Below are 12,193 nucleotides of genomic sequence, written 5' to 3'. Positions count from 1 at the left end.
GATTATTTTCTTCCTCAAGAAGCTACAGTATTTCTGCTACAGTATTTCTGCTCTTCATGGGCTGGGTATTTCTGCAGCTCATGAGGTGATTGATAATGTTCTAAGGATATATCATCTGCTCCTGAAGACATTACATCCTATTGTCCTCCCCTATCCCTTCACCTATTCAGTGACTGCAAGCCCTTGGTTATCCTTTGCAGCTCTTTAATTGAGGACCACTTAATTTTGACAGATTTTCATGTGTTTGTTTCTCTGGCCACCCACGGGTGGCCACCCACTGCAGGAGCCCTATGGTCCAAACAAGGAGCACACATGCATCCCAGGGCTCCCTTGCCCAGACAACGCATCCAGCTCTGATGGGGACGTAGCTCTGGATGTGCAGGAGCTGACCCAGGAGCCATCTTCCTCATAGATCAGACAAGAGGCAGTCAGGCCTTCAGAGGAGTTGATTTGCCCCCCCCATGACTCAAGGCAAGGGTACCTAAAGTGAACTGAGGTGACAGGCAGGACCTGGGCCCCAGGGGAAATGCACAGTTGCAGGGTGTTTGTTCCTCAGGCACGAACACAGCTTGGCACCTGCTAAACCCAGTGCAGGAAGGCAGCCCAGTCCCTTCCAGAGGGGCTTTGCATACTTGTGATATGATGCCCACTTGCCTATTTGAAAGGAAAACAGATTGCTTCTTGGAAGTACGTGCGAGGGAGCTCAGCCCAGCCAACAGCAGGGCTGGCATCAACCTCAGGAGGGAAGGGGCTGCCCTTCCCTTCAGCAGGGCATCAAAACCTTAACAAGGTGTTTTGGGGGCTCCAAATCACAGCTCTGCAAATAGGAGACAGGCCTGGAAATGCATCCAAGTGAAACTGATGTGCGCAGGCAGAAGGTTAGGCTTTGGCTGAGGCATAGGACTGACACCTCCTGAGGGAGTGTACTGCAGGAGCTTCAATACCCACACATGGACATGCTTCCATGACTGCATTTTAGCTGAAATACTGATCTCCATTGTCAGAGCAGGCCTCGTACCGGTGAGGACTGATGAGCCCCTGGTCAGCAACCGCAGTCAGCAGTTCTCACCAAGGGCTGTGCCCATCACCCTCCACTTCTGCAGAAGAGCAACTCCAACAGCTCAACTTCATGAAAGTCTCATTTTACCTTCCTTTCTGCCTTTTTCTGTTAGTATTTTCTTCTGCATTCTTCTCCCATCTGCCACTTTTCAATATTCATTTTCTTCTATATCATCCTCTTCCTCTCTATCAGTTTTCACCTCCCATACAGATCATTTCTTCACTTTTCACTCTTTCCTTAGAGGTTTGGTTTTGGTGTTTTGAAAACACTTTATTGCTGTCCTCCAAATCCTTTCCACTGTGCTTTCCCTGAGCTCCCTCCCTACCTCTCATTCTGTCTTGCAACTGCTTAGCTGCTTCTAATGCTTCTGGTATTTCATAGAATCATAGAATAGTTAGGGTTGGAAAGGACCTTAAGATCATCTAGTTCCAGCCCCCTGTTATGGGCAGAAACAACTCACACTAGACCATGTCACCCAAGGCTCTGTACAACCTGACCTTGAACACTGCCAGGGATGGAGCATTTACCACTTCTCTGGACAACCTGTTCCAGTGCCTCACCACCCTTACAGTAAAGAACTTCATTATATCTCACCTGAACTCTCTGACTAAACTTTTTGCCGCTTTGCATCCTTCACAAAGATACTGGAAACAAGGGCTGTGGTCATAGGTCTACTCCTGACTACGGTCTGCATTCCAGCATTGCTTCCATCTCCAGAAGAAACAAGCCCTAGCTTCCATTTTGTCAGTGTTTCGGTTCACTTTAAATTGCTTTCGATACATGCTAGTCAGTAAATACAAAAGCAAAAATGTGTCTTCAACATTTTCTTGCCGTAGCATTAACATCCCTGACAATTCACTAATGAATCCGCCATTCGTTATGCCTCATTTCCCTTTAGTAATCTGTTCATGTTTCTGCGGATATTTCTAGGTACAAGCTCACCCGTGGTTTTTCAGTGCCACCACGATGTTAGCTAATCTTAAGCAATTACTTCTCTTTGGTGTGGTGTTGTTTATTGTTGTAATGAGCTAACTGATTAATATTTAGTAGTGCTTCTAAACATACATCTCCTCTTGCCTTTCAACATTTTTGGCCACTGCTCAGTTTTCCTCATGCTATCACTACCTTCACACTAGCTGAAGCACCCAGAACCATAACTAATCTGACAGAGGGAGATGCCCAGTACTACACAAAGAAAGGCTATTTGTGCCATTGCCTGTGATGTGATACCTCCAGCCATGCATCTCCAAATGATACTCGCTCTGCTTCCACCATATCATATTGACAGTTCACACTCCACTTGTTGTTCAGCTGATATCATATGAGAGTCTTTTTCCACCTGAATGCTAGAGTGCTTTTCAAGTTTCTCCGTCTGGCTGAATGTCTGCAGTGGTATTAGCTCTGCCTAGATACAGTGTGTGCACTTGCACTGAATGGCTTTCAGCTGAATAGTTCTGCTGCATCCTTAAAATATCTACATTAATTTTTAACCTTCAGGTCAACATGAACTGCAGCTGTACTCATCACCCACTTCCTGTTCTGTTTGTTAGAACACAGTTTAGGAGCCTGTATGCAACACCAGTGACCTGACACAGCCCACAGCTTAATTTTAGTTAATGTTAGTTGTATATAGCCTTATGAACCATTTTTCCCATGTCAGTATGAAACCGCACTAACATGTGTGCTCAGGTACTATGCTCCAAACAGGCTTGATGGCTGCAGCTAAGAAAGATCTCAGGTTCTTTCCTAGGGGACTTCCCTACTGCTCCTGAACGTGACGCAAACATCTGGTAGGTTTTTACTCACAGAAACACAGGACTTGTGTTCTTCAAAGCTTCAAACCACATTTATTGTAAATTCATGGAAAAAAAATTGGAGAGACCACAGGTTGGTAAACTATTACATCTCAGAGTGAAGAACTTGTCCAGTGATGTGCAACCAAATATTGAAAATATTGTCTAAATAAGCAGCAGTTTCTCAATAGAAATTTCATTAAATAAAAAAAAGAAAATTATTTCCATATTTACAGATTACAAGGCAAATGTATCCTTAAAGCATTGTTTCATATTTAGCAGGTTTATTTCTTTGAAATAAAAGAGAAATGGTTTGTATCTAAGAGGGTACTTTGGAAGCAGCTTGCTAGACAGTCTATGTTACCATCAGTGAAGGGTCGAGCAGCCTCCCCTCGACCACCGCAAAGCTCTGCTTCTTCTGTCATCCAGGCTTTCACCGAAGGGCTTCTGGTACCTCCACCTACGAAATGGGGTAGGGTGGGAAGGGTTTTCATTACATTTGCTGTACAGTCTGGATGGCGAAATTCCTACCAGAGACACACTCCCAAGAGCCCTGTGCTATGTATGCAACATGTCCCGCAACAAGCTTGAACCTGGGAAAGTACCCCACTTCCTGTCAAAATCACAGTATAACAGAAATCAGTGTGCTCAGAAAAGTCCAAGCAGAAGAAAGTCTCCTCCCAAGTGCTTCCTCATGCTCACATTTCTGAGAATGGGGTTTTTATTAAATATACCTATATTAAAATTAATGGAGCTCGTTCTTTATCTAAGCCCAGAAACAGGACCTCTTACTTACCCGCTTTAATTGCTTTATGCTGCTTGCCCGAATTGCTTCCATAAGGTTGTCATGGAGAGACCTTTGTGGGGTAGAGGGACGGGTGGAGGGTTGTGAACCTTCCTCTGATTTTCTGTCCGAGATTGATTTTAGAGAATCTTTAATTTCTTTCAATATGCTGTTCTCATGTTTTTTCCCTTTTTTGCCTTTTTTCTTTTTCTGTCCATTCTGTAAGGCTTTTTTTGAGCTTTCTTGTTGTTTGATTACTTCAGCTATATTCCTGGTTGGTGCCTTTTTCTCTGGAATAACGGGGGGAGGAGGAGGAGGTGGAGGTGGAGGAGGAGGTGGGGGTGCAGGAACTGTAGGCTGACTTTTCACTGGTGGTGCTTTCTTAGGGAGATTTGGAGAGGACCAAGGTGAGTTCTTAGGTGACACATAAGGTGAGGACCGAGGTGTCCCCTTCTGCAAGGCTTTGGTCTTTGGATTGATGGCTCCATCGCAGCCAGACTCTTGTTGCCGTTGCTCCTGCATACGCTTTTGCCTTTGTTTATCCATATTTCTTGTCAGGATACTTGTCATGCTCATTCTTGGGCCAGCAAGGTCAAAGTGGTATCCAAGCTTGACCAGAGTGGTGTTCTCTTTCAACAGTTTAACTATGTCCATTTCCACCTGGCTACCCATGATGTGCCTTTGATTGTGGAACCGCAGTTCTGTTAAAACCTTGTTATTCTGCAAAGCTCTCATGATGGCCAGCACTCCTTTGCCTGTGATGAAATTTGACTCAATATTCAGACTAGTTATGTGCTGATTTACCTTTAACATACCAGCAATAGCTATTGCAACGCTGTCGTCAGCATGTGTGTTAGCCAAGCTGAACGACTTAACCACTGTGTTGTCCCTCAGGGCTTGAGAAAAATGTATAAGCATCTGTGAAGTGATATTTTCAATGTTGTTCAGATTGACCTCTGTGGTGTCAGGATCATTGCTCCGGACTTTTTCCAAAGCATCCTCAATAACTGTTGGATTCCCACAAGGGTGGATGGCGCTGCTTTTTAAGCTCAGATTATCAGCTTCTTTTCCATCATGGCCATTGAGCAGGTTCTCACTGTCCTTTGTGCTGTTACACTTTCTGCGTCTTATGTGGTCAGAACTCCTGCCATCCTCAGGTCTTTTACTAGCTGCAGCATTTTGCTTTTCCTCATCCTCATCATCGCTCTCATCTTCATCTTCCTCCTCATCTTCTTCTTCTTCATCCTCTTCAGTATACACTTCCTCAGACACTTCACTATTGCTTTCTGTGAAACACTCTTCTTGGATGTCTTCTGAATTTTCTTCTGAATTGTCTTCTTCTTGCTCAAAATCCTGGACAGGAATGTAGGTGTGTGTTAAACATGATTGCAGTAATGTAACTGCTGCCTTTTTGCATAAAACCAATTACCTTGAAACTACACAGGTTAATGCTGAAAGTTAAAAATAAATCCCCAGAAAGAGAGACAGGAGAATAGCACCTAGCACAGTTTTAACATTATTTCTTTCATATTCTTTAGAAGACAATGTTTAGAATAAACTGGAACCATTGTACTGATGTCAGTGATTTCTGCCAAGAGAAAAATTGATAGAAGATATTGCAACATAGGCATACTTCGTGTTTTCTATGTATTGGCATGTCCACAAGGGATTTCATTTGGATCCTTGCCAGCAGAAACACAAGACAGCAATTTCAGAATGGACATGATCTATGAGCAACAAGTTCCTTCATTTCACAAGGGTTAGACACCTGTGCCAATGCTCAGACTCCCTTGCATGTGTTAGCACATCTGAAAAGGTTAAAGACTGCCATGATTTAGAACACAAAGAGTATCTGCACATGGAAATATGCATATTGACACTGAAAATAATACAGAATTGTAGGAGTCATGTCAGAAAGATTCTGGATGCACTATGTGGGCTATACATACTCAGAAGCTATTTGTGAAGAAAATATTCAGACACATTCTCACAGGTAACAAGTAAACAGATGTCAATAATCCCCAAAATTCTTCACGTTTCCCTACAACTAAGACTGTTGCAGGTCAGCTGTTATACTGTAACTCCTAGAATCCTAGAATGGTTTAGGTTGGAAGGGACATTAGAGATCACCCGGTTCCAACCCCCTGCCACAAGCAGGGACACCTCCCACTAGATAAGGATGCTCAAAGCCCTCTCCAACCTGTCCTTGAACATTGCCAGGGATGGGACAACCACAGCTTGTCTGGGTAAGCTATGCTGTGGCCTCACCAGCCTCACAGTAAAGATTTTCTTCCTAAGGTCTGATCTAAATCTCTCTTTTTCCTTAGGCACCCACTGCTGAAGACACCCATTAGTTAACCTTCAGCCGACATTATAATTCAGTGCCTACAGAGTACACTGATTGTTTATCTAAACCCCAGGGGTTATTTTAGTATGTTTGGTGGGCACCAAGACGGCAAATTTGGAACCATTTCTCAAAGCTCTGTCTGGTGCCATTAACAGTTACAGTGGCAGAGATAATTCCTAGTGCAGAAGCATCAGCAGGTCTGCACCCCAGGAAAGATTCACTCTGCACCTGGAAGACTTCAGAAGCATGGCACTGTTGTATGGGCCATGACTGAACCCACATGCTATGACCAACCTTACACCTCTTGTCCCATACAGTTTCCCATGTCCTATTTTGTCTACTAGGCAAGGCATAGCATATGCCTTTTTATTTACATTTGTAAACGTTTATATCATTTTGGATTAAATACAATCGTTCTGTGTGCAGTACTTTACTAACATCATGTTTTAGTCCTTGTAAAGTACTAGAGAGTGTTTTACGAAGTGAGTAAACTGCAGTGACACAGCAATTCTGTTTTGTGCTTCTGGAAAACAAAAGTTACTAATATGACAGGCTATTTTTAGAAAACCTGTGCAGACTTAGATTTGCTTAATTATCTGGCTCTGAAAATGCAGGAAAAGGTTAAAATAATAGTAATGGCAGATTTCATGGTATTGCTTCACAATCGTAAGTAGAATTCTCTGTTGGGACACACACAAACCAGACATTAATTGTAATGTTTACAGAAGCATGACTCTAATGAAACAGGGCATAGAGCTGTTCCAGTCTGTCATTCTGAAGTGTTAAGTGCCTGAAGGGCTTGCAGGGTCCAGCCCTGTTGCTTCTCCTGAGGATCATGTGTGGGAAGGCCCTTACTCTGAGCGATGCTGAGCTACATATAGAAACAGGGCTGTGTTTAAGCCAGGTTTATTATGGGACTAAGATTTATATCTGTAGCTTCTATACATAACTGCAGACTTTCAAAAGCTGAAAATATCAGGTACCCAGGAACCTGTCTGCATGGCTATGTTTTTATCTATACAGGAATACATACTACAGCCTTCAACAAAGCTACAGATGAGAAGCTGGTGTCTCTAACTGGACTGCTGATGTACTTGATGACACTATATTAATAAAAAGTACTTTTTTTTTCTGAGTGACATTTTTGAGGTCAAAGGGGAATTCAGTTTCCTGTCACACACATTATTTGGTGTCTTAACAACCTGCACGATGAGTTTGAAATCTAGTGCTCTTTTCAGAGCCATAGAGGTATGCTCTGTTATTGTGGCAGCATTTCAGTACAGAACTGCTGCAGGGCTTCATCTTACTTTGCAGTAGTAACTCAATGAAAAGTTAGGACTCAGATAGTTAATGAAGAGAGGTAGATATCTCTGGAGGGCAAGTCATTCACCCTAAAAGGCTATCTGCAGGATGTTTGCCTTCTGGAAGGGCTGATCTCTCATCCTAACTATAGAAGGAACACAAGTAACTATCTTAGATAAGGAATCTACCTGTCAGAGAGTTTGAGGGCAAGAAAGTTGCTTCCAAGAAACTCAGAAGGAGCTTCCTTCCTGCCTTCATTGGAGTAAGCCCTGGTGCCCTCTGCATCAGCATGTCAACATTTTCATATCTACAGATGCATTTAGGAACTTTTTTCTCAGATCAAAAACCATGGAGGCTTTTGCAGGCACTTTGAGGTTCAGCCAGAACCCACCATAATGCTGTATAGACATGGAAACAGTAAAACTCCTGCATCTGTGTAAGACACCAAACTAGACCTGTTCAGGAGGTTTTTTGAACTGTCCAAGTTTTGAGTTCCAGGCTCAGCTGGAAATAAACATTAATCTTGCCATTGGCTCCCTAGGACTTGACAAACAAGGAGTGAAGTCAGCGTATGCAAGCTGATACTAACGGTCTGATGACAGCTAGTGGTCTGTGCGCTTGCCTGCACAGACATTACACCACCATTCATGAGCAAGAGACACTTATGTCTAAAGAAAACATGGATATTATTATTATTATAACTACTGTTATCTAATTTAATCCAGGTGATTTTGCTCCAGGAAACTATTTTATCTAATGTACAAACTGCAGTTATTTCCCTGCAAATGAAACAAGCTCCTGAATCAAGGCTGTTAGAAGTTATGAATTGTTTTGCCATGTTTGCCTCTGTTGTATTCTTTCCTACTTAAACATGGGAAAACATACTCTTATAAGGAGAGCCAGAGCTTGGTATGAAGCAGTACTAATCATTAAAGCTATTCATGACCCTGAAGCCCCAGCTTTGCTTTGAAATTGCATGGAACCAGGGTGGAAACAGAACCCCTTTCTGATAGAGCTCAGTCTCACAAATTGTTTTAGGAAGAGCTCAGGGGATGCTGACAAGGATATCAGCTTACAGTGAGAGCACTCATTGCCTGCTGGGGCTGAGCCCTTCACTCCTGCCCAACTGCAACTGTTCATTTGCAGTTCAGGGATCAGCTATTACTATTAACACTTTTATTTTGCAGGGTAAATTGCCCAGCAAGCACTAATGGGTTGTGGGGCTTTTTTGGAGGGGAGAGAGAATACAGATAAATGGTTTGGCTTACCCCAGGTCACTTTTAAAATAGCTGCCAGCTACCCTCTGACTACAGCTGCCAGAAGACTCCCAAGCCAGCAATCCTCAGCAGGAACAAAGCAACGTGCACTGCTGTCTGCAACACAGCTTCTTCCTTCCAGCAAGCATGAAACATGGCAGCCCCTTACTTGATTTCAGACATAACATGTATGCAAAATCATCTTCCTCACCTGCTTCTCAGCAGTCAATGCTGGGGTTTTTTGAAGGAAAGGAAGAAGCACTTTTTTTAGCTTTTAAACAAAATCAGATGTTATTCAAAAGCCCACATTGCTACCTGGCAATAAGTTCTAAGATGCCCTTTCGAATTGTTCCTGTATTAATCACTGATGATAGTTTTTATGGGATTTTCTTCTGTTCTCAACTGAGCATTTAGGATAGATACCTCCAGATGGAGCAAAAACTCTCTGAGCTAATTTGCAGGCACAAAAGCATGGCTAACAATGTTCTTAGAAATGCTACAAGAGACTGAAAGAAAAGAGCCAGCAAGGTCATGCCAGGGAAGAACAAACCCAAATATTTCTAGGAAACAGCAAATGCCTCAACGTCTTACCTTGTCACATGCACCCAATCTCTCTTTTTCCAAGAGTTTCCTGGTCTCCCTCTCCCAATAGGCCATCAGTGCTTCCCTGCTGAAAGTCCCTGTCGGTGTTTTCTCCGTCTGGCTCTTCTGCCGTTGTCCCACTGGCAGGTTACGGTCGGGCTCTATGTCCTCCAGCTCCCGTTCCAGCTCCTTGAGCTCCTCTTCAGTGAGAGAAGCAAGGAGCTCATCTTCATCAATGTCTTCATATTTACTGAGCTCTCTTCTGTAGCCAAAGGTAGACATGGTCCTGCTTGGTCAGGCTGGTACAAACCTGCAGTGACTAGGCATTCAAGAAGGCTGAAGCAAGCAAGCTGTGTCTCGTTTGGTCAGCAACTGTTTCCCTGTGTCGCAGAGACACCCTTTTAAGAGTAGTCATCAGGGGCTTACGACAATGCACGGAGGGATGAAAGCATGCGCCGTTTTAAGCATCAGACGTCAGCTAGACATCTGAACAGCAAGAATGTCCCAACAGTAGTGTTTGCAGGTCCCTTAAAGAGGGGGATTATTGACACACTGGCTATGGCCATATTTAGAGCAAGCAGCCAGCAGGAGAATACCAGCCTCACAGACAGGGGGAGGCAGCAAATAGAACCCTGAGTGCATTGACACTGACATTGTGTCCAAACTGCAGCAGAGAATGAAAATCCATTTAATCCCAAGCTGCCACGGGGGCTGTAAATAAAACACCCTTGCTGTCGTTCAGACTTCCTCTCATTTTCATGGCTTTCTAGCAGAACTGCAGTGTTATCTCACCAAGGTGCTTGCAGGAGGCTGAGATCGGTAAGAAGGCTGGTGTGTGACAGCACCTGTGGGAGCATTGCTCCAGCAGTGTCACGCCTTGCCTGTAACAAATCACACAACTGGATTGTTTATTAATTGCCCTTTGTTTTTTCCTAGATGATCAGAGGAAGAGTCAGCCTGACACATCTATTTGGAGCTCCACAGAGATTTTCTTTCACGCAGAGAATTGTGCTCTGCTGGAGAGTGTGAGCAGATTCCCCCAGAGCTTTATGGGGAACAAGCCCTGGGTGGGCAGCGGGGCTCTATCTTCCTCACTTCTGACAGAGCCTGGCAAATGAAGGCCTCTAGTGGCTATTTTAGTTATGGCTATTACTTGCTGTGGCTGACTAATGTGCAGCTGGAGTGTCCTTAAATTCTTAATTTCAAATGTATTTCTACATTCATGTCTGCTAATAAGTGATATAATATTCCGATGCTATTTTTGTAGACAGGTATATTCCAGTGTAAGCAACTACAGAATTAAATGTTAAGCTTCACTTCTTTTCTCTATAGCAGTGAATGACTGTGAACTAGCAGTGTTTTCTGAAACACGCAGCAATATTTGCTAACCTGTGTTGTGAGAGAGGGGCAAAGAGAGGAAGACAGAAAGACAGAGAAAAGGTTGGTTTTGGTACAGGAAAGAAGGAGCACATTTATAACAACATGTAGCAACCTTATTAAATGATAACACACGGTGGGTTATTGTTTAGGTACTCAAGGCAGTATTTAAAGGAAATGGGAGTGAATATAATTTGAAGTATTGTCCTTGTCCAACATCATCTCTTTTTAGTTAGCACCGATTGGATACCTGAACTTATGTATGATGTTTAGCCAAATTTCTCAATTAATTTTACTATTCTGCGTATTGTTGGCAAAGGAAAGAGGAGATTGAGCATGACTTTCATAACAGATTTGGTAATAGATTTACATTTTTCGTTTGATAATTTTTCTATATCAATTTCATACAGTTCGCCTTGCTCAAGAAGTAGGATGAAAGCTTACAAGCTTGGTCTTCCCTAACACATGAAATACATTCATAAAGCAGACTAAAGAGTATTGTGTACCTTAAAATAAAAGAAATATTTGCAAGTCATTTACATTGATCAAATTTTTGCATAAAAGAATAAAAGGAGGAAGATGAAAAACTGTTTGGCTTATGGAGCTAAGAGTATTGCCTCCATGTTATGAGACAGTGTGGTGGGTCACCTGTGTCTAAGTAGGAGTTCTATTCACTCTTTCAGTTGCACCTGTAGAAATCACACTTAGGCCAAATTCTGTAAAATGAATGATCACGAAAAAATAGGAAGTACCTTTTGTACCTTTTTTCTTTTAACTTTCCATTGTGGACTCTGACGTTGGCATTCATTAGATGTATATAACAGAACACCAAGCAATTTTATTTCTTCAGTATGTCTAGGACAATGGTTCATTTTGTTATCATTGGAGTTAGGCAGAGAAGCAGCAGAAAAAATTACCTTTGTGGGCACATTTTTGCAGACAATATTTTGTTGCAAACTTGGATGGATTTGGTTAGAAAATTTGCACTGGACAGATTTTCTATTGGAAAATGATGATTGAAACTGAAATGCTTTTAGAAAGGTGCTATGTTAGTACAGTGTTGACAAGAACAACATTGACAGGTACAATATTAAAAGCAAAGACATGCTGTTCAAAATGAAATCTCTTCAAATATACTGTTTCCCAGAAAATCTCAAGTTTTCTGCTTTTCCTTTTTTCTTCAGATGTAACAAAATTTGTAAGTCTTTGTGTATAACTCAAATTTTCCAAACTCAAAGGAACTTCAAAAGCACCATGCATTACTCACTTCTAAAATAATATTCCAGAGGCAGATTGAGGCCAGACCTTGGCAGTAACATGAATATTACTTCAATGCTACTCCTTGCTGAGGCATGATACAACTCTGGGCCAGGTCTAATTGGCACAGTTAGGTGAGGATATGGGAGGCTTGGCTCCTTTCTTGATCCTGTACATGTTGCTTATGGTAATTTAGGAAGCATTCTTCATAGGGGGATGGCCAAGGGTGAAGACCCATGAACATCTCCAGAACAATTTTAATAAAAGTAATAAGGCTGTAGCACATGGCAAATTACACACACACCAAAGATGCTTAAAAGCTGAAAGTAAAGCTAAGTACTACAGGTCAGAAAATGCAGGGATAATGTTTGCCCTAGCCTGCTGATGAGCACTAAAACACAGTCCTTAATTCCATAATTCTGCAATCATATACTT

At 42.4% G+C, this 12,193-nt stretch overlaps 1 protein-coding gene across 2 annotated transcripts; it reads right to left on the bottom strand.

The window, feature by feature from the left end:
* Positions 1-2,886: 2,886 nt before the first annotated feature.
* LMOD2 (leiomodin 2) lies at positions 2,887-9,406 on the bottom strand. Of its 2 annotated transcripts, none has more exons than XM_005146091.2 (3): positions 9,127-9,406; positions 3,650-4,962; positions 2,887-3,313 (listed from the first exon to the last, which is right to left on the bottom strand). In XM_005146091.2, exons 1-3 carry the CDS (start codon positions 9,404-9,406, stop codon positions 3,287-3,289), a joined length of 1,620 nt encoding a protein of 539 aa, XP_005146148.2. In that variant the 3' UTR covers positions 2,887-3,286. The 2 variants fall into 2 exon arrangements, with proteins under 2 accessions (XP_005146148.2, XP_033919060.1); XM_034063169.1 differs by having other exon boundaries at positions 3,650-4,990; positions 9,134-9,406.
* Positions 9,407-12,193: the final 2,787 nt, after the last annotated feature.

This window comes from Melopsittacus undulatus, chromosome 5 (assembly GCF_012275295.1).
Source record: "Melopsittacus undulatus isolate bMelUnd1 chromosome 5, bMelUnd1.mat.Z, whole genome shotgun sequence".
In the NCBI taxonomy this organism is placed as follows: Eukaryota; Metazoa; Chordata; class Aves; order Psittaciformes; family Psittaculidae; genus Melopsittacus; species Melopsittacus undulatus.
The sequence above is the reverse complement of the archived record's forward strand: the minus strand, read 5'-3'. Positions and strand labels throughout refer to the sequence as shown.

Coding starts and splice junctions, on each gene's coding strand:
- LMOD2 (XM_034063169.1), bottom strand. CDS start 9,406: ATGTCTACCTTTGGCTACAGAAGAGAGCTCAGTAAATATGAAGACATT. Junction 4,991..9,133: donor GATTGGGTGCATGTGACAAG/GTAAGACGTTGA, acceptor ATTCCTGTCCAG/GATTTTGAGCAAGAAGAAGA. Junction 3,314..3,649: donor GCATAAAGCAATTAAAGCGG/GTAAGTAAGAGG, acceptor CCCATTTCGTAG/GTGGAGGTACCAGAAGCCCT.